The sequence below is a fragment of the Pelodiscus sinensis genome, chromosome 16, assembly GCF_049634645.1.
Source record: "Pelodiscus sinensis isolate JC-2024 chromosome 16, ASM4963464v1, whole genome shotgun sequence".
Taxonomy (NCBI): Eukaryota; Metazoa; Chordata; order Testudines; family Trionychidae; genus Pelodiscus; species Pelodiscus sinensis.
The window spans coordinates 24284015-24310485 of NC_134726.1; the positions used below are offsets into that span (position 1 = coordinate 24284015).

The 26471-nt window shown below is 42.0% G+C and overlaps 1 protein-coding gene across 4 annotated transcripts in view; it reads left to right on the forward strand.

Annotated features, from left to right (window-relative positions):
• Positions 1-26471, forward strand: part of TRRAP (transformation/transcription domain associated protein) — a 178426-nt gene that overhangs the window by 196 nt on the left and 151759 nt on the right. For all 4 annotated transcript variants that reach the window (XM_075899522.1, XM_075899523.1, XM_075899524.1 and 1 more), the window contains exons 2-14: positions 440-536; positions 1444-1599; positions 1963-2012; positions 5006-5116; positions 7035-7139; positions 8183-8266; positions 9814-9870; positions 13949-14074; positions 15542-15619; positions 15857-15945; positions 17718-17814; positions 18218-18356; positions 23779-23857. In XM_075899522.1, coding sequence (XP_075755637.1) covers positions 1500-1599; positions 1963-2012; positions 5006-5116; positions 7035-7139; positions 8183-8266; positions 9814-9870; positions 13949-14074; positions 15542-15619; positions 15857-15945; positions 17718-17814; positions 18218-18356; positions 23779-23857 — 1115 coding nt within the window. In that variant the 5' untranslated portion in view covers positions 440-536; positions 1444-1499. The remainder of the gene's footprint in view (positions 1-439; positions 537-1443; positions 1600-1962; positions 2013-5005; positions 5117-7034; positions 7140-8182; positions 8267-9813; positions 9871-13948; positions 14075-15541; positions 15620-15856; positions 15946-17717; positions 17815-18217; positions 18357-23778; positions 23858-26471) is intronic.

Genomic DNA, 26471 nt, shown 5'->3' on the forward strand with positions numbered 1-26471 from the left:
GGGAGCTCGGGGACTAGGCCGCGGGTCGGGGTGTGTGTCTGCAGGGGCCGCGCAGGCAAGTCCCGCAGAGGCCCTGTCGGGGGCTGCCCTACAGCGGGGTGCGCGTGTGTGTGTGGGGGAGCCCTGCCCTAGAGTGAGCTGGGCGCCCTAGACCTGGTAGTGGGCGCTGGGGGAGACTGCCCTGCTGGTGATGGGCAGGAGTCTGGCGTTGGAGTATCGGGATGGGGATGAGGGAAAGGATGTGAGGGGTGGGGAGGCTTAGCTTGTGGGGCTTAGGGATCTAAGGCTGGAGGGTCAGGAGATCTGATCTGAAAGGTTGGGGAGAGGGCACAGATGCCAAGGGCTTTGACCTCAGAGCAAACCCGGGTTGGTAGAGGGAGATGCAATATCACCTTTATGCCCATCTTTAAGATCCATAACTGGTTTCACACAATTACAGAGCAAGAGCACTAGCTGGAATGGGGTCAGCATAGATGGAGTCCAGTCAAAGAGAAAGTGGCACCCTCAATCAGGAGAGAGCCACCAAGACAGAGAAGGTAAGGATAGAGAGGAGCTGAGACTTCAAGGTTGTATTTCCAGTGCTGTCATGAGCTGCCTTCCTGTTTAGGCTAATCACAAAACCTCAGTGCTCCCTTAGCTGTAAACGAGGTAGTTCTGTAATCACAAAAATGTCAAAAAACTCCTGTAAAGTTCTGTGACATTTTTGCGATTACAGAACTACCCATTTTACAGCTAAGGAAGCACTGAGGAACAGAGAGGTTTTGTGATTAGCCTAAACAATCAGTATTTGCATAGAGATTAAGAAAGATGTAGTTAAAAATGCAGTGTATTTCTATTGAAACATAGATTGATTTGAAAGCTAAATCAAATTAAGATGTTGGATATGATAGAAAATAAACATGGATTGTGAAATGAGGTCAGCAGTAAAGGTCTGTAACACAATGAAAACTAAAACCAACTGAGACGCTACTGCTTTGAAGTTCTTTTTACATATTAGGAACTCAGATCATGTTTGTGGAAAAACTTGATTGAGGTACCCTGAAACCTTGTTGAGAGGTACTTAAAAGGACATTATCAATTTGAAATCTAGTCAAGTTAAAATATGTTGTTACACTTTTTATGTTGTGTATCTTCTTCTGACTTCCCTATGCCAGTTTGTGTGCCTTTATCACTGTATTTTCCTAACCCTTAAACTGTTATTCTCCCCTGTTGCCATTTGATAGACCCATACAAAGAAAATGGAAAACTCAGTATGCAAATCTGTAAAAGATGAAGTAACCTTTTTTTCTCTTATTTCAGTTAATTAGAATATAAGTTGCAATTGTATGTAAATAAATATGACAAATATGACTTTTAAATTGATGGTGCCCCTTTAAAATAAGATGTCACAGGACTAAATCACCAATAAGCTGTCATATTTACAATGTTTTTTTATTTTTGTAGGTGGGCTGATTTTTTTCAGTTTTTTTTAATATACTCAAGTCTGGTCCAAAACAAAAATGGCCTTTGTTTCAACGCAAGGGCCCACCGTGGTTGACCAAACCACTTTGATGAAGAAATACCTCCAGTTTGTGGCTGCTCTAACAGATGTTAATACTCGTAAGTTTATTTTCCATTTCTTAAGGAAATGTGATTCTTTACTCATTTGCTTCAGGGAGTTCTGTAATATTGTCTACAGAGTTGGTTGGTAAATTTGAATGGAGTTCACTTTGCATTTTCTTTATCTTTGATTGTTTGAAGAAGCAAAATGATGAGCATTACTTACATGAGCCTTAGAGTGAAGTGTGTGAGTATGAAATGTGAGTATGAAAGTGTGTGATTGTGAGAAATGTGTGATTTATAACTGGGCAATGATAGCTAAACTGATAAGATCTGATTGCTTCTTTTACCTGTGAATGTTTGGTATTTGTCAGGTTTTTGTCACATATATTTAATTTTTCACTCAAATTTGTGAATTTTCAGCCGATGAAACAAAATTGAAAATGATGCAAGAAGTCAGTGAGAATTTTGAGGTAATTGCAAAATTAATGTATTTCTTGAATGATCTAAATGCCACATTTCTTGTTCTTGGTGTGTATGTCATCTGGATTTCTGATCCTGTTTTTATTGTTTAAAAAGGAAATACCGGTTTTCTTTGTTAAACACAGAACCAAAGAGTAATGGCTATTAAAAGTTAAAACATATACTAATTATTAAGTTTAGAGTGCATTACAATCCACTTGCAGAATTATTAGAGGTCCGTAGCTTGTAGCCTCCAGGTTTTTTTCTCAAATATTTGTTTGAACAGAAAATCTTTGTTTAGTACATTTTGAATAAAGAAACTAATCAAATGTGTTTACTGCATAACCTTGATACATTTGTCTGTGGAATTGTTTCTCTAATGGAGTTCAGATGCACATTTAGCTCTCCAAGAAGTGGTTTGCTTGCTTTTTTTGTATTGAGTAATGCAACAGTTGAGAGGTGAGAAGGAGGAATTGTCAAGTGTGGATTCCTTCCTTGAGGACTGCAGTGAAGTGAAGGTGATAGCACTGACCCTTTTTCAGTTCAGCTGATCAGGGGAAAATAGCTTAGGTTCATTTGGGATGCTTAAGAATACCACGTAGAAATACTAGATTTGCCATTTGTTGCTCAAGAAATGGCACCATTATACAATATTATGCTAAAATCTGAATGGAATCCCCTGTTTTTATGTGTTGCTTTTATTTAGAAGTACTGAATTCTAGGTACTTTAGCCGAATAGAATTTAATCTGGAATACTTGGGCAAGTATATCCACATTAATAAAAAATGTCACATGATATTTAATGACAAATATTGAGGATCTCCGTTCTATGCTATACCCAAAGGTACATTCTGAAGAATGGTGATCTCTGACATTGATATCAAATGAACTGCCACGTGGATTTCTCATGAGTACTCAAACCTAATGCTTTTAAACTTAGGAGCACACAACTCAAGCTTGTATAGCTCCCTCATAGAGAAAATAGTATCAAATACAAAAAAGCCAAGTATTGAAAGAACATAGGCATTACTTTTTTACATGAATACATACATATATATTTTTTGTGCCTATGCAACTCTGACATCTGTAGCCATCTTTCATATCTGTCTATTGTGCCTGTGTGTCAGATGAATTTGGAATACCATTCTTCAGAAATTGCTGCAGGAAAGGAAAACCTTTTTCTCTTCTCCCTGTTCCAGAGCTGCCAAGTTGCTGGAAAGTTGGGAAAGAGATAAGAGGTCTTGAGTACTTCCCCATACTCTGTTTTTTGAGCCTGTGTCTCTGGAGTTGCTCCGTGTCTTTTGGGCAGTAGCTGAAATCAACATTGACTAGATTCTTCTGAGTTTTGCCCTAAAAGACTCTGAAGAGCAATTCTGAAATTGACCAGAGTCCTGTTAATTTCAATGCCCCCCTGCTTCTTAGTGAAGATATATGGGAAGAAGTTTTCATAAAGTAGGAGCAAGACCTGCACACTTGTTGCAGCTTTTGCTTCTTGCACTGGTTGCTGGGGCCAGCAAGCATGATGGATTTAGTGCCAGGGTGAGCAATAAAGCAATGGTAATTTGCCAGGATTAGTTTCTGCTGGGCCACCATCTCTATAGTTACCTGGGCCTCTGCTATTGCAGCTTCTGCTGTCTGTGGATTGCTGTTCCGGGCCAATGTAAGCTGCAGGAAGCAGTATCCCGGTCCACACTGCTTCCTACTGCTCCTATTGGCTGGGAATGGTGATCCTTGGCCAAGGGGAGCTGCAGTAGCCTATACCTTCAGGGGTGCAGGTAAATATAGAAGCGGCAGCCCGCTAGGGGATAACCTGGGGATCCAGAACCAGTCCATGGGCCAGTATTTGCCCATCCTTGGTTTAGTGACTATCAGATGTTGAGGGATGTCTCTTGTGTGCCCCTTCAGTGTGCTTGGCTGGGGGAAGAGGAGGAGGGGAGACAGTTGAGCAGGGACAGCTTGAATTCTCTGAGTTCTTCTGTAGGGCTGGGGAGTCAAAAACATCACCAGAGAGCAAGAGAGAAATCAAACAGGGGGAGAACATAGGACTGAGGAGAAAAGGAGGTACTAGATGAACAGCTCCTTTCTTAGTTTTGCAAGGGTGCAAGAAAAGTCCTGCAGTTGCTGCTTCTGAGTCTCAGCTGATAAGTGCTCCTTTTAATTTAAACAAGTTTTAATATATGTGTCGCTGCGGTCCTCCTACTGTCTTTACCTGTCATCTTATGGTTGCACTGTAAGTTCTTTGGAGCAGAGACTGGCTTTGCAGAATGCCTAATATAGAGGGATCATCCTGGTTTATGACTGGGGTCTCTAAGCTCTACTGCAAGCCAAAAAATACAATTAGGAGCCCATAGGTTAAAATGGACTGGCTGTGTAACATGTTCTCTAAGTATGTGAATGTAAAAGAGGCATGGGAATAGATAGCTGAAATATTTCAAACTATAAATTAATAAAATGCTGCTTTCTTGTTTGAGCTTAATCTACACATTTGTTAGACATTCTCATGTACTTTGGCTAAACTAGGCTTCTGAATTAAATGCAGCACTTACAATGGAAGCAGCTTGCTCTTCTGGTACTGCATAGCAAACAAAACAGCAACATGGGCTCAGACTTTATAATAAAAAGAAGTAGAAATGATTAATTCTGACTCTTGTGGAACATAAATCTAAAGAAATAACTGTTATCTGCACTTAGCTGTGGTGAGAAGGCTTGAATGTAAGTGAGTTCACTGCACTCAATCCTTTCCTTTTGAAATGGCAATATTTATAGTATTTGAGCAGGTTTTTTAGATGAGAATAAGGGGTTATATTTCCCTTTCTGGGGTATTTTTTCCTATGTGCAATTTTATTCATTTTAATGTCAGTTTTGACTGGTTGGTTGCTAAGTTTTTTCAGGGCTAGTGGAATATAACTTTTGTATTTTGATGGCAGTCTGTAACGTGGTTAACTCACACTTGAAATGAGAATATTCCTGTGCTTAAAGTATTTTTTTTTCTTTTAATGGTTAGAATGTAACATCATCTCCTCAGTATTCTACATTCCTGGAACACATCATCCCTCGATTTCTCACCTTTCTGCAGGATGGAGAGGTGCAGTTTCTGCAGGAAAAACCAGCACAGGTACGCAGCAACAATTATATTTTTGTGTAGTTTGAACTTACTAATTCAGATATAGAGGTGTGTGATTATAGAACGCTGAGGGATCAAATCTGTTTTTGAATATAGGTTATATATACAGAGGCAAAATAGAAAAAGTCTGTGCTGCTGTCAGTAAGATACTTGTTAAATAAAGTTGGCCATTCCATTTTGCAAATATGTACTTTAATAACCTCTCTTCTAGGGATGTAACTGATTACCTGATAAGGGCTGGAGTAGCTCCCCACCTGCTCCGGCTGGCCATAAAAGTTGGGTTGCCAGATAGTTTCACAAAAAATACCCAACGTGGTGGGGGAAAAAAATTGGTTGAGCAGACACAGCAGGGGAAAAATGTCCCCGCCAGCCTTCTGTCCTAGAAAAACAGAAAATACCGGTATTTCCTGTTTGTTTGTTTTTTACCAGACAGAAGACGCCCGTCTTCTGTCTGGGGGGGTGGGGCTTCCCTTCCCTCCTCCTCTTACAAGGGATTCCCCTCCCCCCAGCCTTTCCCTCAGATCCGGCGTGCCTCCTTAACTGTTAAGGAGTCATTGTGGGCAGTGTAGAGCTAGCTAGGGCTACAAGACACTGCTCTTTGCTGCAGCCAGCCTATTGCAGGGAAGGAGTTCTGGGGCTTGCCCAGATGTGGCCACCCCTTCCTCCCTAAATGCACCTCATGCAGGGAAGTAGCTGGGGGTGATTTCTTCCCCCCCCCACAATCCATCCCCCTGTCTTCCCTCCAGTCTTGCATGCCTCCTTAACTTTTAAGGCTCCAGTCTGCCAAAGGCTAGCTAGCCTATTCAGGGATGGTGGGGTCAGGGGGAGGGGAGATGCTGGTCCTGTTGTTTCCCCTTCCTTCCAAAAGGTGCCCCATGCAGGAAGGGGCCTCAGGGGCTTCCCTTCCCTCCCACTCTGGGAATGGATCCTCCCCTTCCCTCTCCTTTCATCCCACACACCTGCTCACCTCAAAAGGAATTTTGCTGGCAACCTCTGCAGCCGCCTGAGCCTGGGAAGGAGCTGTAGCCTCTTTTACTGCCGCCTGGCTGAATGCTGCAGGGCTCTAGCACGTGGAGCTTCTCCCTCCTGCCAGATCTCCTGCGTGTGCCTCTCCCACATGCAGGAGAGGAACCCGAAGTATCTGGCCGTGCTGTAGGGGAGGCTGCGGGAAGTTTTTAAAGTAACCCCAGGGACACCCCACCAGACGCGGCAGGGGAAAAATGTTCCCGCCGGTGTTCCATCTGAGAAAAACAGAAAATACTGGACATTTTGCATGTCCTGTATTTTCTGGGTTTCTTTTTTACTGGACAGAAGATGCAATTACCGGACTGTCCGGGTGAAAACCAGACACCTGGCAACCCTACATAGAAGCCCCTGTCCAGGGCATGCGTAGCCTGGCCGTCCCACTGCAGAGTAAAACTTATATATAAGCTTCATACTGCAGAGCCTGTGGCATGTATAACCGTGTAACTCCTAGGAGTTTTAGTGGTTACGCAGTTACATTTTTAAATGATTTTTTACATCTCTACTCTTCTATCACAACTGACTAAGTTTGTACTTCAGAGTTAAAAGCAAAAGTTGAAGCTTTACAGTCAAGTAGTTAGTGATAAAATATGCTGGTAATTTAAATTGTAGCTTATGAATGCAAACTAAATTTGTGCCATCCTTTATAGCCAAATATTTAAACATTAGAAGACCGTATTTTGTATATTTGTGTAGACATTTAATCTGTTTGAAGAAAAATAGTTTTTTAAATAAAAAAAAAAGCCTGTAGCTTTTCATTTTAATTGAATTAAGACATTAAAATAATATTGAGCAAGAAGTTTTTTTAAAAATTATTTAAGGATTATCCTTAAGTTTTCATTAAGTTCTAATAAATGTCTTGGTTTGTTTTTTGTTTTGTTTTCAGCAATTGCGAAAGCTAGTTCTTGAAATAATTCATAGAATACCAACAAATGAACATCTTCGTCCCCACACCAAAAATGTTTTGTCTGTGATGTTTAGATTTTTAGAGGTATTGTTATTTATTTTATTAAAACTGTGCTTCAGATTTTGAGAAAAATGTCTTTATTTTACTTCTCCCCAGAAACAATAGGGTAGAATTCTGACTACACTGATGCATGGGGTAGATAATTTTTAGAGTCACTTTGGGAAGGGTTTGTTTCATTGTTGTTAGTTTTACTGTTTGAGTTGTTGGGACAGGAGGGATGGGGCAGTTGATTAATTTTCACTATATGATGTTGTTTTGATATATAATGTCTCTGGGTTTTATTTTACCTTTATGTTAATTCTTGAAATGTGTGGTAGGATTTTATTGAGACACCAGACTGCTCTTGATAGCTTACTCTAGGTAAGATAAAGTCTCAGATGGGAAGTCGTGTTACTCTGTAACTTTAAAAAACGAGAAATCCATGAGCTTTTGTTGGCAAAACTCACTTCCTCTGATGAGCAATGAAGAAATGTACTTATTTGTTTGAGAATAATTATTGAACTACACAAACGGTTCTGGCCACCAATCACCCAAAAAGGAAATTGTATTTTATTATGTGATACAAAGGTGCTACAGGCTACTCTAGGTGATGTCAGGAAAGAACTGTTTTCTAGACTAGTTTATTACCTATGTAATGAGGAAGGGACCAGTGGCCCATTTTAGCCCTCTTTCCCTTCAGATTCTTGTTTGCATAAATGAGGCCAGACAAAACCTGCTCTATGTGAAAGAATCACTGTGTCCATGAGGAGTCCTATTGACTTTGGTCAATCAATGGGTGCTTTGCAAAGGGATCTGCCTATGTAAAGTAGGTTGCAGGATTGGGGCCAAATCATTCCATGGATACAGACTCAATATTTCCATTGACATTTTAATGGGATAGCCATACACACAGATTGCAAGCTTGGGTTTTGATGAGTATCGTGTCAAAAATGAGATGTTTTCCTTGTGGAAATTTATATTTGTCAGAAATTTCCTAGGTTGCTGAGGTTGAATTGGAACTGTATACAATTTATTTAAGTTGAAGTTGTTTAAGAATACAATGGACTAATTAAACAAATGTTTTCCAGACAGAGAATGAAGAAAATGTACTTATTTGTTTGAGAATAATTATTGAACTACACAAACAATTCCGGCCACCAATCACTCAAGAAGTAAGTTCTGTTTTATTATATGATATAGAAGATTTATTCTGCATGCTTTTTGTTTGAATTGGTTTATTTCTGGCATATTTAATTGATAAAAACTTCGCCCTGCATTCAGCGGATTATAGATGTTAATGTAGAGTGGGTATCCTGCATTTCAAAAGTTCTCATGAAAATTAATGTTTTAGACAAAGATTATGCCAGGATTTCCCTCAATGGTTTTTAATCTGGAGCAGCATCAGTTTTGTTCTCAATCCTTATGAACCATCTGACTAGATTATTACAGCGGAGTAACAATCTTCTATTCTACCCAAATATTCAACTGATTGGCTTTCAGTAAGTTTTGCTCTAATATTATTTTTTCCAGAAGTCTGTGTGTAAAAACTATGGTAAAAACATGATGGGGGTGGGACTAGAAGGAGAATAAATACATACAATGGAGGTAGCACATAAGGATTGAAAGAAAGATCCTTTCTTGCGCAAAATGGGGTTTTTGCGCAAAACAGAAGTGGCAGAAAATATGCTAATGATATTGTGACTTATGCTAATGAGTCCCTCATTAGCATATTTTCTGCCACAAAAACTTTCAGCGTAGATGTAGCCTATGAGTGGGTAAGGTGGAGAACTAACATGTCAGGATATAGTGGTGAATCACCAAAAAGAGGAAACCCATGAGAGACGAATGAAAATTGGGGATTATGTTCCTTCTGAAAGAAGGAAAGGAAACCAGAATAGGAGCAAGTAGAAAGTCAGCAATCTATGTAAGTTCTTATACTGCACTCAAAACCCTACTGATGAGTATCTTACAAGAACTGGAAAATCAAAACTCTTCTTCTCCAATCCCACCTTTGAGACCATTTTAATGTTTTTGGAATAATATAATGATGGTGTATATATGTTGGATAATTATTGGAAGGGTCTTTCTACTTCTATTTAAATGTTCACAGTAAACTGTCTTGGTGACCAGTGTTCCCTCTAAGCTGTGCGGCAGCACAGCTTCACAGGTGATTAATCAGCTCTGTCCAGTCAGTCAGCTCCCTGCAAGGAGCCCTGAGCCTCTGACTGGACAGGGCTGATTAATCACCTGTGAAGCTGTGCTGTCGAGCAGCTTAGAGGGAATACTGTTGGGGGGGGCAAAAGAAATTCTCTCAAAGTATTTCCCAAATCTATATTTTAATTTGAGGATTCAGCCCTGTACTTCAGTGAAACTAATGTGTTGGCCCTAATTTAACAAAATATTTTTTTAAGAGTATGTTTTTTGTAATATTGATACAAGGATGCTAAGTAGGGATATGAATGTTTAGCCATTAAGGGTGAGGCTTATTGGTTAAGGTTAACTGGTGGAGTCCACAGCAGTTCTCCCCCTATTCTCCCCACCCCCGCTGCAAGCTGTGGAGGTGGACAGTGTGCTGCAGACAGAACTGATGCAGATGGGACTCCAGGGCAGCCTCTGTCTGCAGTGGGCCCGGTCACCTGCAGCCCACCCTAAAGTAATGAAATGGATTCCCCGTTCTTTCCCCTACCCTCCACTAAACTTGACATTCTTTCCTTCCTAGATTCATCATTTTTTGGACTTTGTGAAACAGATTTACAAAGAACTTCCAAAAGTAGTGGTAAGTCCTATTCCCTGTGACCTGGGATCACAGACTGTATCTATACTACAAAGAAAAGTCAGAAAAAGATGCGCAAATTGTGAACTGTAACTTGCATATCTTTTTCCGCTTTTCTTCCAAAAGAGGCTTTTCTGACATTTGTCCCTGTGTAGATGGGCCAAATGTCAGAAAAAAGCCCTCTTTCGGAACATCCCTTCTTCCTCATAAAACGAGGTAAACAGGGATGCCGAAAAAATGCATCTGGTTTTCCGAATTTTTTTTTGGAAAAGCAGACATATTCCTTGGATGCGGCAGAGCTTTTCTGGGATACCGGAGGTATCCTGGAAAAGCTCTGTAGTCTAGACCTACCCATAGTGTCTATAGTCAGTGTCTGAAAGCAGTACTTCTTGTTTTCATTTGTGCTAGTTTTAATATGTATAAAAATGACTTTTTTTGAAGTTAGTGACATGTAACTAATGCTGTTTAAAGAAAATAACAAGGTAACAATACAAGTGCTACTTTTTTAAAAATGAGAAATTAGCAGACTTCTATTGAATTCTTACCTTCTGATTAACCTTCATTTTAGAACACAATCTAACTAGCATTAGCAAGTGAAGTCACTATTAGTGTAATCAGAGGCTCTTAATTTTTTTGCCTTTGAGCCTGAGTCTTGACTCAAACAGTTTTTTAAAAATTAGCTGCCGTGCCTTATTGTGTGGGACAATATCCAGCATTTGGAGGCATGCGTTTGTAAGTGAGCCTGGACTCGAAAATCTGATTCAAGCTTCTTCTTAACCTCTTAATAAATAGAGTTGAATTTGTAGAGATGACTACAGGCAGTCCCCAGGTTACGTACAAGATAGGGACTGTAGGTTTGTTCTTAAGTTGAATTTGTATGTAAGTCGGAACTGGTACATATTGTAGGGGAAACTCTAGCCAAACATTTCTCCAGAGCTCAGTTTTATTCTCCCACAGCTCACTTCCCTCAGTCCTTTATTCTCAAGCTGAGGTGTCTGCTGAGAAAAGCCGCTCTGCGTCTCCCTGGTCTGCTGGGGGGGAGGGAGGAGCACTAGCTTCGCGTCTCCCTGGTCTGCTGGGGGGAAGCAGCTAGTGCGGGGTTGCCTCACCCCGTTTGTAAGTAGGGATCCGATGCAAATCGGATCCATGTAACCCGTGGACTGCCTGTATTCCAATCAAATGTGATTTAAAATGAGAATTCATAGTCTGTAGTTTTTAGTCTTGTATTCAAGACTTCTAAGTGTGATGCCCTTTGCTAGTAACAGAAAGTGTGAAACTTGTTTTTTGTCTTTTCAGTGATATTATTTTGATGTTCGCAATCATGCAATAGAGATTGGTTTTTGTTGTTTTCATTGTGTTGAAAGTCAGCCTTTACTCTAACACAGGAAGAGTGCAGCATCCATAATGTGATGCTTTAGAGACACTTTAGTTCAAGTCATGGGCTTCACACATGCAGCTGCAGTTTTTTGGCAGGACCTATCACGTCATTAGCAATGTTATTAAAATGTAGTGCTACTAATCTATACAATTTCAGGATTTTTAAGTCTGTGTCCAGAAAGATCCCACTGTATGTGTGACTGTTTTATGTGCGTGATACTGGAATCTTTTAGCCATCTCTTCCTTTTGGAGCTGCCCATGTGTCGTGTACACCCTCGTGCCACCTACTGTGAGGGTATAAAAATGGAGCAGCTCAAACCATCACTCACTTTCTTCTTATTGCCCAAGGCACTGAGTTGGAGCACACTGTCTTTCTGCTTCTCTGTAGGACTAGGGTTTTATTCATTGGAACCAGTTTACTTTAACCCCCCATCCCTTTCATCCCTGCTCTTCTCCCATTCCCTCCTCTCCCAACAAACTCCATGTTTTCCTTCCAAGTCTCAGGCCTGATGGCCAAAACTAGGTCTCCAGGCTTTTAAATCCATGAAAGCAATTCCTGTGACCAATATATCCAAAATGCTTTTTTTGTTTTGGGGAATCTCCTGTCCCAAACCACTACATTATTTAAATCTCTTTTTAAAGCTCACATCGAAGGCACGTGCTGACCACTTGATGTTATTTTTGCTGGAAAAAATAAGATTTTAAGTGTGAGATTCCTGCTTGAGAGCAGTCTGCTCCTACTTATGAACTTGTTTCAGCTTGTGCTTTGGCTATAAGAGATGCAACTTAGAAGGCCAAGAGGTCTTTTGAGTCTGGGAGTCCCTGAAACATTGACCTTTCTATTTGCTCTTAGCAAAAAGAGAGCTGACGCAAACAGAATTTCAGTCTTTGAAGAATCACATTACCAATGTGACTGAAAAAGCAGAGATCTTTGGATGCATCTTGGCCCCAGCCAGCATTCCTGATACAGGCCAAGAAGAAGGATAAAAGTCATTACGCCTTTGAATTGCCTAAGCCTACACCTTCAAACTCACATTCATGCTTTTGATACAGGGATGGAGATTCTGTCTTCAGTGACCAGTATTTTTTCTACAGTACACCAATGCTAACTGTATTTATGTCATCAAATCATTGGTACTGTATTGTGATAAGATGATGTTACCTGCTGAGACAGTTGCATTGGGAACCATTAGTTATATAACCATTGACATCAGTCCCACCTCTTCTTTCTGCCCATGCTACTTTTACATCTCCTGTTGATCTAGCTAGCTATGTCCCTAGTATTTGAATCTCCTTTCCTGAATGTCTCTCTTTTATCTGTGGTGTCTAAACCACTGCTGGTACTGGGGTCCAGAGACCAAAGATGAACCTGTCTAGTACCAGTGTTTACCTTTTATACTATGGTATCTGAGTTATTTTTACACGTCAGGAATCTTCACCTCCTTTAGAAGAACTCTGCTCATCTTCATGTGGCAGCAGATGTGGTTCTCCTAGGAAACCTAGAAGATCTTTTCATTTGTCTAGAATAGTTCCTGAAAGAAACTTTGGAGGGAATCATGAATCTCATGTTTTTTTCATGTTCCTTGGTTCCCATTGCTTGGCACCATATGACTTTACACTGAGAAAGCAGACCTGGCCTTAATATTCTGCATGGAATCCTCTACTTTCCATGCTTTGTGTCATATATAGCTGCATCAAGATCTAGAATAAAATCATAATCTAGAATGATTTGGCAGATCATCTAAGCAGAAGGTGCTCCATCATGTGAGTGGGATCTGAAAGAGTATTCTAAAACAGGTATTGCCAAATAGGCTTCCCTAAATGCACTGGTTTGCTACTAGTGTGAACAAGCAGTGAAATCGACAAGGGTACCTATGTCCCTGTGAGGAGTGGGCAGGGGAAGGTTCAAGAAATGGCAGGGACTGGGAAAACTAGCTCTGGAGCTTGTGGGCTCAGCGCCCCAAACTACCAGTCCTAGGTAGGTGGAAGTGTTCCTGGTGAACATTAGCATCTCAAGGAGAGTAGTGTGGAAATGCACCACTGTAGTGGCTGAAAGTCAATAAAGAATCTCTTACTTCTCAAGGTAGCTACGCTGTACTAACCCTTAGTCAAGTTGTTTCTTGTTTCAGGGGAGATTTTATTTCCAAGAATTATGAGAATTTAGAATTCTGTGAATACATTTGCCAAGCATTGCTTCATGGTGGCAGCTTTGAGATCAGATGCCCAGTTTGGTAGAGCTCTCCTACAGTAATTTTTAAGTAGGATTTCTATTACCCGCCTCCTTGAGAAGTATCTGTTACTTAATCACCTGTAGTGAGATCTGTATGGACAAATACATGGAGAAGAAAGAGGTTTATTGCCTCACAGTGACTGGAGTCTTTGAAGATGTTTTTGTCCTCGTGGATCTCATGATTTACCCTCCTTCCCACTCAAGTCCTGACCTGGAAATTCTGTGTTAATGAAAGAACTTAGTGGGGCTGCTCCATATTTTATATTCTTTGGGGAATGCAAGGGTGAATTCAGCAAATGTTCAGTCCCAGTGGAAACTGCTGGTTCAAAATTTGTAGGCTTGCAGCTATAGTGGGATCCATAGACACAAAAACACCTGAAGAACTCCTAAAAAGAAAGTGATCTTGTTTTTTCCCCTGAAGAATTTAGTGGTAGTGTTTCTCTTTTTTGAAGCTTCTGCTTTGTGTGTCTATAGAATCGATACTTTGAGAATCCTCAGGTGATCCCGGAGAATACTGTTCCTACCCCAGAAATGGTTGGTATGATTACAACAATTGTGGTGAAAGTAAATCCTGAACGGGATGACAGCGAAACAAGAACAGTGAGTATTTTGACTACGTAACCTCGAACACTGAGTACTTGTAAAATTGTCCATATGTTAAAGATAAAATCTTACTGAAAACATCTAAACAGATAAAAGGCATGTCCACTTGTATTAGCCAGAGTGGTAGGAAAGGAAGACAATGCGTCTTTTACATTGGGCCCATTGCATAAATAGACTGCATTCAACTCCTAATGGAATTAATAGAAAAACTCCTATTGACTTGATGTGGAATTGGATCAGGCCCTGAGTAAGTTATGACTTCACATGAAGGAGAGAGAGGAGAAAAAAAAAAGACTGTTAGTTCATATGGCCTCTTTGTGTTAGGGCTTACTTGGTCTGGCTTTGAGCCCGGCTGCTACCCTCAGTTTCTCCTTCCTCCTAAATCAATCATACTTCATTCACACTGTTAATGTTTTCTCAAAAACTCTCCCCTTGTGGGAATATGATTTATTACCATAAAGTTCAAAACAGCCTGAGTGAAAGGTGAGTGCTATCTCAGCTGGCTCTTGCTCCTAGCAGACTGCTTTCCTGGGCCTTCTGCATAGGAGTTCTGGCTTGTTACCCAGCCTCAGTCACTTCACTGATCTTTTTCAGGTAGTGCTTTCTGCTCTCTGATAGAGTGGTTTCTCAAAAGTCTGCCCTCCCTGAATGATCACAGGCTACTCTGTTTCCCAGCAGGCCTGGTTCTAAGACCATGCCTTCACTAAACAGAAGATTGATGCTGCCATGATCGAGCTTCCAAAGTTTGATTTAATGGATCTAGTTAAGACCTACTAAATCAAACTCAGAGGGCATCCCTGTCAACAGCCAGCACTCCTGCTTCTGCGAAGACTAAGGGAAGCCAATGGGAGCTTTTGCTCCTGTGGACCTCCCACTGTGGGGATGGCGCAGAAACTCGAAACAAGGTATGTTGACTCCAGCTACGTAATTAACGTAACTGGAGTTGTGTGTCTTGATTCGACCTTCCCTTTTAGTATAGACCTGGCCTTAGTCAAATGTTCTCTGAATACAACATTCATATGACATTCCTTCCACCTGGGGAAATGGCTAAGCCTGGTCTAGGTGCAGTGGAGCTCCAGCCCCCTGAAAGGGATAGTTTGCAGGTGACACCATCTCTGATGTCTATGATTCTGTGTCTTGAATTACCCAGAAGTAGCTAGTATATAGAAAAATTACCTGTTTAAAATCTGTGAGACTCTCACTCCTCTTGCTTTTGGTGTTGAACTTATCATTTAAATACAGTTACAGATCAAGAAATGTCTGCATAGAATTTTTATTTAGCCAAAAGTCCATAAAATATTATGTTCTCTGAAATTACATATTGTTTACCCCATGTATTTTATTTTTAAAAAGAACAATAAATAATGTACATGTTTTTATGAGGGGATTAATTATCCTATTTTTTAGCATTTTTTGTTTGAGAAGGAATGTTTGAGAATATTAAAATATTTTTAACTCTTTCAGCATTCTATAATTCCCAGAGGGTCTCTCTCTTTGAAAGTGTTGGCTGAGCTTCCCATTATTGTTGTTCTCATGTATCAGGTTAGTACAGTTTCTCGCATGTGAATATTTTTATTATTGCCTGTCACATAGTCTGTATACGGTATCTCATTTAGGCTGTAAGTTAAAATTGATGTAGGATCTTTTTTCTTGTGGAAAAAGCCACCTTGATGATCCATTGATTTGTTTGTTTTGATATATTCTCAGATACTTTGCAGAGTACAAATATGAAAAATATGGGTATTTGATTTAGTTTTAGAAGTTGTTATTTCTTTTTAGCTCTACAAACTGAACATTCATAATGTGGTGGCTGAATTTGTGCCTTTGATCATGAACACTATTATAATACAGGTATCCTCGCAAGCAAGGTAAGACTACTTTAATGAACTATTTTAGTTGAATCCAGGTGATATTGGTGATAGATCTAAAAAATGCCTCATGCACTATAGGGTTTTTTTTTTTTTTTCATGACTAAAAGTAACACAAGAACCAGGGTAAGCCAGTGAAATGAATAGGCAGTAAGTTGAAAGCAGACAAAAGAAAGTACTTTTTCACACTATACACACTTAACCTGTGGAACTCATTGCCAAAGGTAGTTGAGAAGGCCAAAAATTTAACTGGGTTTAAAAAAGGATTAGGTAAATTCAAGAAGGGCGAGTGGATAAATTCATCAATGGCTATTGGCCAAGATCGTCAGGGATGTAACCCTGCACTCTGGGCTTTCCTAAGACTCTGGCTGCCAGAAGGGGGGACTGAATGTTAAGGGATGGATCACTTGATTAAAATTGCCCTATTCTATTCATTCCTTCTGAAGCACCTGGCATTGGCCACTGTCAGAAGACAGGATATTTGGCTAACTGAACTATTCGTCTGACCACTATGGCCTTTCTTATATTGGTAGTTTACTAGTAGCTATCTATGCCTTTTGAGAATGATCCAAAATCTTAAAAGATAAACTTACTTTAAAGTACATCTATTAGCTTTTGTTTGCTTGCAACTATAATAAATCTAGGCAACTTTTGACGTAAAGCTGTTTCTTATAAAATTATCCTGGCTCCGAATAAATTCATTAGAGACTTGGAATATTTCCAGGTTGCTGTCCTGAATTTGTCCCAGTTCATTAATGACCCAGACTATCATCTGATGGCTAGTTGTGTCAGTTGATTTTTAAATGGACATCCTAACAAGATCCCCAAAATTGCTATTGCAGTGGGTAGTGTTTGCTGGGCCCTATGTTTACTAGGACTACGCTCATGGAATTTTCATCCTGACACAAAACTTGTGTTCTTGCTCTTTTTGGATTTGTAGGCAGGATATTAGTCAGTCCGTAGGGATGTAAAAACCACCAGAATAGTTAATCAGTTAACTGGTTAAACAAATTGTTAACCACTGGCTGTGGGCGGTGGGGGCTGCCCATGGCAGCAGGTGCTACTCAGCTGGTGTGTGTGTGGGGTGGGAGGAGGCCCCTCTGCTTTGCCATTAAGGCATATGCTTAGCAGTTAACCTTTAACATCTTGATGTCAGAGAGACTGAATGCCTGGTAAGCATTCTGTGTTTCTGGAGGGTGGAAAGGAAGAGGCTGTTATCTTCTCAATTCCTTAAAGTGAGAGAGTGCTTAAAAGGCACAAAGCTAGGGAGAGTGGTCTTGCCCTGAGGGTAAGTGGTGATGACCTTGGAGGAGGAGGTATAGAGTAATCTCTTTTGTATCAGAATACCATCTTGGAATTCTGTAGAAAACCAGAAACTGCATGGTGGTCTGAAGTGCATTCGAAGTGCTGACATTCTGATGGCTTTGTTGTTATCAATTGCTCACTTAAATTCAAAATCTTAAAATGCTGTTACAGAATTTCTGGTGTGTCACAGTGTATGCAGGGTCCTGATCATTAACACTTTTCTGCTTGCTACCTGACAGGCAAATAATTGAATGGGCAAGAAGCCTGGATTGTTAATGGTGGGTCCTCCCCTACTGGGTTTAGGCCCCTTCAGGGCAAGTAAGGGAATGTTGGAGTGCCTAGGTATACTGTACTTCAACTATACAGCAAACTGAAGCCCTTTTTAAACTCTGTTCATGAGCTCTAATCTCATTGTAAAAAGAGAGGATGAACAAAATAAACATAACACTTGTTCAATTCAATTTCAGGCAACACAAACTTTACAATAAGGAGCTGTACGCTGACTTTATTGCTGCCCAGATTAAAACATTATCATTCTTGGCTTACATTATAAGAATATACCAGGTAGGTTATGCAAAGGATTTTTTCACTATTGTAAGTAATGTAAGTTCTGTTATAGGGAAACAGCCAGAAGAGGAGGAGGAGGATGAGCAGCACAGCATGCGTCTGGGGCTAGGGAAGGAGGAGACTTGTGTAGCAAATTTAGAGTTACAAGTTTGTTCTATTTGAGAGAGGTTAAAATATACAATTAGAGCATCCGGTTCAAGTCTGCAGACAAAGCTTCTAGCTAATAAAAGTGCATACAGAACAGTTGTCTGCTGAACTTCCTTTTTATAGGCAGAATTTTTAAAGAAAATCAGTGAATTTCTGCCAGGTGGGACTATAGACAATTATAAATACTAAAAACCAAACTGTTGTTTAAAATGATCTGCATTGCAAATGTAACTTGAGCATATTTACTTTACAGGATTTGGTGGCTAAGTACTCTCAGCAAATGGTAAAAGGAATGTTGCAGTTACTGTCCAATTGTCCAGCGGAAACTGCACATCTCCGAAAGGAACTTCTAATAGCTGCTAAGCACATTCTTACCACAGACTTGAGGAGCCGTATGTATTTTTTTTTTTTTTTTGGTAGCCTGGGTAGAAACTATTAATGTCTCAAATTCAAACTCTTCCTAGTAGCTTCAGATGCTTTGGCTTTCTTTCTGTCTGCCTTTCTACCATGATTTGATAATGATTTTAAATTTGCTTAAAGTGGACTTAATTTGATTTTTGAGTTTTTTGAATGAGGGTTGTTGGGAAAATTGGGCACAACTTTTTTCTGTAACTTTTTTCTTTTTTCCCAGGCAAAATAACTTGTCCTATATCCTGGAGTGGGATGGACAACTAAGCAAGGTGCCCTGGCAGCTTGTTCTCACCTGCTTTAAACTTGGGCGTTGCAAAATTGTTACTATATAGCAGTGGTCTCCAATCTCTTTAAGCACAAGATGACTTTTTGAATTTCAGTCCAGAATCTACCTCAAACCCAAATACCTCTGCCCCACACCCTTCTCACTCTGGGAGAGGGACAGAGTGACATCAGCGCCCCTGCCTGTGTTCCCCACTCTGCACAACAAGCAGGAGGCTCCCAGGGGGCAGTTCTGAGGCTCTGGGCAGGGGCAGTAGGGGGAGGGGCAGCTGAAGTGCACGCACTTGATAGCCTTCCAGCCAAACCTGTCAGGATCATTGTTAGAGGCTTCAAGATCTACCGGTAGTTCCCGATCTACTGGTTGGTGACCACTGCTATACAGTGATACACACTTTAGACCCTGCAACATTGACATGCATGCTTAAAATAGAGTACATGAGTAATCCATTGACATCAGTGGGAATAGTCACCCACCTAACAAGTAGTCTTTCTTGGCTAAGTGGGCTCAGTTCTTATTTCTAGTCAGAAGACCTCTTTGAGAGTGTTCTAATGTAGGTTCTTTGGTACAATTCTTCATCCTTTTGGCAGGATTGTTTGAGTAGCTTGCATCGCAAAGTTTTAACTTTTTTTATTTTTCCATCTTTGCTATCTTTTTTCCTTTCCACACCATCAGCAACAGTCCTTGGAGATAGCCTACCAGTTTTGGTGTCTTAGCCAATGTTTCCCCTATTTTTTTCCATCCATAAATTTTGTTATGTGCACCAAGGTATGGGCAGATTTGTGCCACAAGTAGAAACACATGCTGTAGGCACTCTGCTAATCAGCTGGGCGACATTTGAATCTCTCCTGGATGGTTGCCAAAGTGATCAGCTTACAGGGAACACTGATCGTAGGTGGAGTAGCTCACTATTGCCATGTCACTGCCGTGATTGATCTTCTGAAGTTAAATTTAGCTGGTCTAGTTAAGACTTGCTAAATCAAACTCAGAGGGTGGCTAGTACTCCTGCTCCTGTGAGGAATAAGGGAAGCTGATGGCCTCCCAGTGTGTGGACGGCAGGGGAACTCGACTCAAGATACGTTGACTTCAGCTACGTATCTTGATTCAACCTTCCCCATTAGTGTAGACCAGATCTATGTGTGCTAACAAGGTTTCGCTGCTTCAGGTGTTAGAGCGGGACTGGGGAGGTACAGAGCAAGTAGTACAGAATGTTTTCCTTAGGTTTTCCAAGCTTTAGGGTTTAGTATTGTAATCACACTTAAAACTAGTTTTATTTTGGATGCTACGTGATTGAGAGGGATTCCTGATGCTTAAAACTGGACCTGATGTGTGAACTAGTGATATGTCCGAGTGGAAGACATTTTCAAAGTGCAACCCCTATGGTGATTGACAAATGATGTAGTACTTGTCATTCTGATTCCCTCCCCTGCTTTTTTGAGCTTAATTTTCTGAGGGGTAGGCAGGGGAGAGAAAAGGTGTCCTCTTTTTTCCACTACTGGTGCAGTAAATGCAGTATTAATCATAATTTATTTGCCAGGGAAAGGTTTTAAAAATTAACTTCAAAATCTCATTTGTTAATGCTGCTTAAAATTAAAATGCAGCTTTGAGTACAGACATATTTAAAAGTTTACATTCCAGTTGTTGCTGCTTGTTCTGAATTGCAAGTGCCATTTTTCTTTCAAAAGATTTAAAAGGATATAAATTAGATTGAATCTTCAAAATTCATGGGTATTCATATAATTTTGCCATTTGTTAAATCTTTGACATGAAGTCATATTAATTAGCCATTAGCAGAATCCCCTTAATGGCATGTTGTGCATAGTCTAATTTACTTAATTGGTTTTAATGCAGATGATTGAAACAAATTAGGGTAGTGACACAAAACCACAAAGATAGATGTTAAAAATGGGGCTTTCATGCTGAATATTTTAATTGCTTATGATCAAAATTTGTTAGTCTTGACTAATAGGACTTGTGATTTCCTCTGAAGATATTTAGCAAAACAAAGACAAAGCAAGAGGGTGATCATTAAGCACAGTTCCTTTTCTGTTCCTTGACTTGAATCTTCAGTTTACTCCACTCTTACCCTTCTTCATTCTTTTTCCCCCCCACATTTCTCTTTTACCACGTCTGAGGTATGCCCTGTGTATACTAGTTTCAATTCTGCATTTGAAATGCTTACTCTTGGTTTAATCTCTTATAGTAGTAGACGGTTAATTGATTCTAAAGACCTCCTAATGTGTTTTTAAAAAACCCAGAACTATACATCTGCTAATATTGTTTTCTTCCTTTTCTGGGCCCTTCCTAAATCAGAGTTCTCTAGCAACTGTGCTGATGTTTTCCTTTCCTCCTCGTCATCTTCCTTGCACTTGCATGCACATCTCCAAATTACTGGCTCCCCTTTAGGGTTGCTAGGTGTCCAGTATTCTACCAGACAGTCCGGCTTTTGCACCCTCTGTCTGGTAAAAAATTTCAGAAAATTCCGGACATGTGCAATGTCCTTTATTTTCTGTTTTTCCAGCTGGGCCCTGGATGGAAGCCTGGCAGGGGAGTGGCTGGGACTAACTGTTCTTATGGTACTAACTAGCATACAACCACAGGCTCCCAGCGCTGATCACTGGCTTGCCTCCTAACGGGGGCCTGTGATTGCGTGAAGAAGCTGGGTGGGTGGAGTGGCTGGGACTTCTGCACGCAACCAGAGGGAGTCCCAAGCTGGGAGGCGGGGATGCGATCGGCACTGGGAGCCTCTGGTTGCGTGCAGAAGCTGGGCAGGGGCGGGGAGTGCCTGGGAGACGGGGTGCAATCAGCGCTGGGAGCCCTCGGCTGATTGCATCTGAGGACGAGTGACACCTTGGGGAGGAGGAGAAGCCCAGTCCCTGCTCCTGAGTGCTGTTCAAGTGCGTTGTGGTCCCGTAGTCCAGGAGAGAAGCCTGCAGGTGCTTTGTAGTTGCGTTTAGGCACCTTCCATGGGCTCTCATCCAAAACTGACTGGGGTGGAATTTCTCCTTCTTCCCACTGGGACACCCAAAGACCTGGCTATGGGGGAGTCACCTTTTTACCCGTGGTCGCCCTTCTCCCCCCTGCCATTGTGTTGCCCCCCCGGGTCTGCCTCTCTCTGCTTTGGGTAGCAGGCGACTGCTTTGCAGAGCAGACTCTGTTGCCTCCCCCTTTGTTCCCAGCTTGGTGTCTCTTGGTAGTAGCCACCCATGATGTGTGTTCTCTTTCCCCCCCCCCCGACAAATTTTTAGCCCGTGTCTTCGGTATTTTTTGGGAGGCCATCTGGCAACCCTACTCCCTTTTCATTTCAAGAATCCATGCAAAATTGTCCTCCTTCGTTTTAAATACGCAACTAGTTTTTATGTATTCCTACCTAATGCAGATTTTTTTTTCCTACTTCACTCTCTGCTCTTGTGGCTTGTCTAGCAGTTGACTTCTTGGATACTGTACATGAGCACGTCTTCTCCACGTCATCTTCCCATCATCTGCAGTACCCAGACAGAAAAAAACTAGTTAGCTTTCCAAGCTCTTAGATGCTCTTCTTAAAGAACATTTCTCCCTTGTCTATTTCTGTTAATTTGTTGGTTATGCCTAAATGCTTTCATGTATTCATCATGACCCATCCTGTATTTTGAGATCCGTATATTTTGTGTGATAAATTGTAGACAAAAGATGTTGCATTGTAACCTCAGCCATGTGTATTGTTTGTTTAAAAGGAGCCAATGGACTTTAAAAAACATGTTAAAAGCAACATTTCTTATAGTACTAACATTTTTAAAAGTATAAAGATTTCAGTTTCCATGCTACTTGACATTACACTTATTTTTTTATTTTTGTATTTCTCCATTTAAACAATGAAAATTCCATTTCACTTTCACTTATAGTTTTGCTTAGTATTATTTTTACTTTTCAGACACCTATTGCTTCAGTACAGGCAGTCCCCGGGTTACGTACAAGATAGGGACTGTAGGTTTGTTCTTAAGTTGAATCTGTATGTAAGTCGGAACTGGCGTCCAGATTCAGCCGCTGCTGAAACTGACCGCCAGTTCTGACTTACATACAGAATCAACTTAAGAACCCCAAGCGTCCCCAAGTCAGCTGCTGCTGAAACTGATCAGCAGCTGATTCCAGGAACCCCGGGGCAGAGCAACTCTGCCTCGGGCTTCCTGTAGTCAGCGCTGGTCAGTTTCAGCAGCGGCTAAATCAGGACGCCTGGGGCAGAGCAGCTGGGGTGCTGCTGGGTTGCTCCAGTAGCGCCGCTCCTCGGCACTACTGGACCAACCCAGCAGCACCCCATCTTCTCTGCCCCAGGCGTCCTGATTCAGCCGCTGCTGAAACTGACCAGCAGCGGCTGAATCAGGACCAGAGCAGCTGGGGGGCAAAGCAGAGCCAAGCCACGGAGCGCGCCTGGGCTGCCTCGCTGCCCGAGCCCCCCCGCAGCCAGCTTCCCCGCGGCTTTGCAAAGCTGTGGGGGAGGGAGGTGGACGGACGGGGGCTCGGGCAGCCCAGGCGCCCCTGGGCTGCCCGAGCCCCTCCGCGGCTTTGCTCTGCGTCATCCTGGTCTGCAGACCAGGGAGACGCAGAGAAAGCCCCAGAGTACACGGGCGGCAGGACTGCGAGGTCCCGCAGTCCGTGTACTCTGGGGCAGCCCCGCTCGTATCTGCGGATCCGACATAAGTCGGATCCGCGTAAGTCGGGGACTGCCCGTATTTGGGGTTTGAAATTATTCATTTAAAATTGTGGAAATAAAATAGGTTGTAGGACATAATAACATTTGATCCTACTATAAGTTGATAACATCTTTTATGTATTATGAAATTGCTTTTTAGGGATTTTCCCCTCACATTTTTTATTTTTGTTTCTTGGAGTTTTTTTTTTATACCAAATTATGGCTTTGATTATTTGCTAAAGTATATCATTTAAGGAGCAAACTAGTGTAAAGTTCCTAAGTAAACAGACTTTCTGTTGTTAAGATATTGCTTTTTGTGTGCTTGAAAAATGACTTGTATAATTTATTGTAGCCTGGCTGTGGTTAAGTACATTAGTTACTTGATGCAATGCTTCATTAACTTTTGTTTTGTTGTTTTCCTGGTGATACATGTAGTGGGTTTTTTTTTGTATTACAGAATTTATTCCATGCATGGACAAGCTGTTTGATGAATCTATACTAATTGGCTCAGGATACACAGCTCGAGAGACACTGAGGTATGAGATTTAAACCAGTGGTACACATGAACCTCTTTAATCTAGCAACCCTGGGAAACAGGGTTTGCTGGATTAAAGATTTTGTCAGGCTAGGAAAGGAGTGAGGAGTATGGGAGTGATGGGGAAAAGTCTCCAGTAGAGCATGTCACTGCCCCCACTCCCCCCGTCCATACTATAAGTGCTTCAGAATTAGGGGCACCTGGAGTACAGACTAGGGATGTAAAAGCCTGTTTAATTAGTTAACCAGTTAATGTTATCAATTAAATGGGATGAGCAACCTCTGTCCTTCCCCTGCAGACTGGGACTGCCCCTTGCTCACAGCTGCGCTGTCCCCAATTGGTTAACTGTAATCGGTGAGCCTCAAACAGGTGAGGCTCACTGGTTAAACATTCATCTGTCTGATTGCTTGTCAATGGGATTTAATGGTATTTATATTTAGTGTTTTCTTAAATATACAAAGTTCTAAATCATTCACTGCTTTTTATAGTAAAAGCTGTGTTGTTCAGTCCTGTACCAATCTTCATAGAAAGTCTGGCTTATAGTCTGGTTGGTGTGGGGCTGGCAAGCTCCCTACCTAGCTTTGTGTGGCTCTCTGGAAGTGGCGACATTCCCCTGCTGCTCCTAAATGGAGGAATGGTGGTGAAGGGTTCACAGTGTGGGGGTGGGGTTGTGGCATTGGAGAGGACTTTGATTGCAGGTGGGCAGGGAGTTAGGGTGCCAGATCCAGGTGGTGCTCATCTTGGGTGGCTCCTCAGAAGAAGTGACGTGTCCCTGCTACTCCTAGACTGAGGTGTGGCCAGGTGTCTCTGAGTGTTGCTTCCTCCCATTGTCCATAGTTCCCAGCCAATGAGAGCTGCAGAGCCAGCGCTTGGGACAGCCACACCTAGCCACACCTCTGCTTCGGAGCAGCCGGGACACGTCGCTGCTTATGGGGAGCCAAACTAGATGAATGCTCCTCATATCCAGCATCTTGTACTCCAATCCTCAGCACTGCTTGCCTCCAAACTCCCTGTCAGTTAACTGGAATTTTTTATTTCCTGGCACCCTCCCATTATCCCAACATGCCAGATAAGAAAGCTTTTATTGTGCTTAAGAAAATAGTTGTATTTCCTACTCTCCGGTAAGTGGATGAGAGATTTTTGGCAGGGGTTGTCTCACTGTTCTTGCTAGGGATGTGAAAGGCTGCTTCAGCCCTGCAAGGGACCCGCTGTGGACTGGGGCTGCTCTCATCCAAAGCAGCTCCTGTCTGTGGTGGGCAGTCCGGCTGCCCCACAGGCAGAGGCTGCTGTGGCAGGAGCTAGGAGCTGGTAGAGCCTGCTTCAGCTCCAGTGTGAGCGGGAGCATCGGGGGCTGTTCTAGTTGGGCTGGAGCGATCCTCAGTCTGGGCCTTTCTTAACTGGTCAAACCTTAAGTTAACCTGTTAAATGTTAGGCCAACCTAATGTTTAACCAGTTACTGATTAACTAGGCTTTTACATCTCTAGTCTGACTTGCTGTTTTAATAGCACTTAAATCGGGGCTTTACAGATGCCCTTGTGGCAAGATGGAAGCATCAGGATGAGTGGAGAGGGATCTTTTCTACTCATTTTTGAAACTCTTTTAACCGGGATTCTCTAGTTTGGCAACATTAATGATCTGGAATGGATGCTGCAGGACCTGAAAGTCCCGGTGGAGGATCAGTGGTACGGATTCTGCAGGGCCAGCAGAGCAATGAGCTGATGGTGGGGCTGCTCTGTGCATGGTAGTGTGACTGCCCAGCAGGGATGGGAGACCTCATACCAGGCTATCCAGTGGTGCTGGAAGCTGCAGTAGCTTGTTGGGGCAGGGAGCTGTGGTGCTCATGGCTGCCCCGCAGGACCCAGCTCCCCAGTGTAGTGCACATAGCTGCCCGGTGGGTCCCGGAGCCATGGCAGTGATGTCTGCCCATTGAGGTCAGCAGTGCAGTGGGGCCAGCAGGGGGTGGGGAGTTGGCTCGGAGACCAGTGGCAGGGGTCCAGAAATGAAGGATTTTGCCGGATTGAGGAGATCTTCTGGGACTGGTTGGGTCCAGAGGGTGCTGAACCAGGGGAGTCCAACCTATAGTACAGTATGGGGTTCCTGAATAATAGAATAGAATAATAGAATAGAATAATAGAATAATAGGACTGGAAGGGACCTCGAGAGGTCATCAAGTCCAGCCCCCCGCCCTCAAGGCAGGATCAAGCTCCGTCTACACCATCCCTGACAGATGTCTATCTAACCTGTTCTTAAATATCTCCAGAGAGGGAGATTCCACCACCTCCCTTGGCAATTTATTCCAATATTTGACCACCCTGACAGTTAGGAATTTTTTCCTAATGTCCAATCTAAACCTCCCCTGCTGTACTTTAAGCCCATTACTCCTTGTCCTGTCCTCAGAAACCAAGAGGAACAAATTTTCGCTTTCCTCCTTGTGACACCCTTTTAGATATTTGAAAACCGCTATCATGTCCCCCCTTAATCTTCTTTTTTCCAAACTAAACAAGCCCAGTTCATGAAGCCTGGCTTCATAGGTCATGTTCTCTAAACCTTTAATCATTCTTGTCGCTCTTCTCTGTACCCTTTCCAATTTCTCCACATCTTTCTTGAAATGTGGT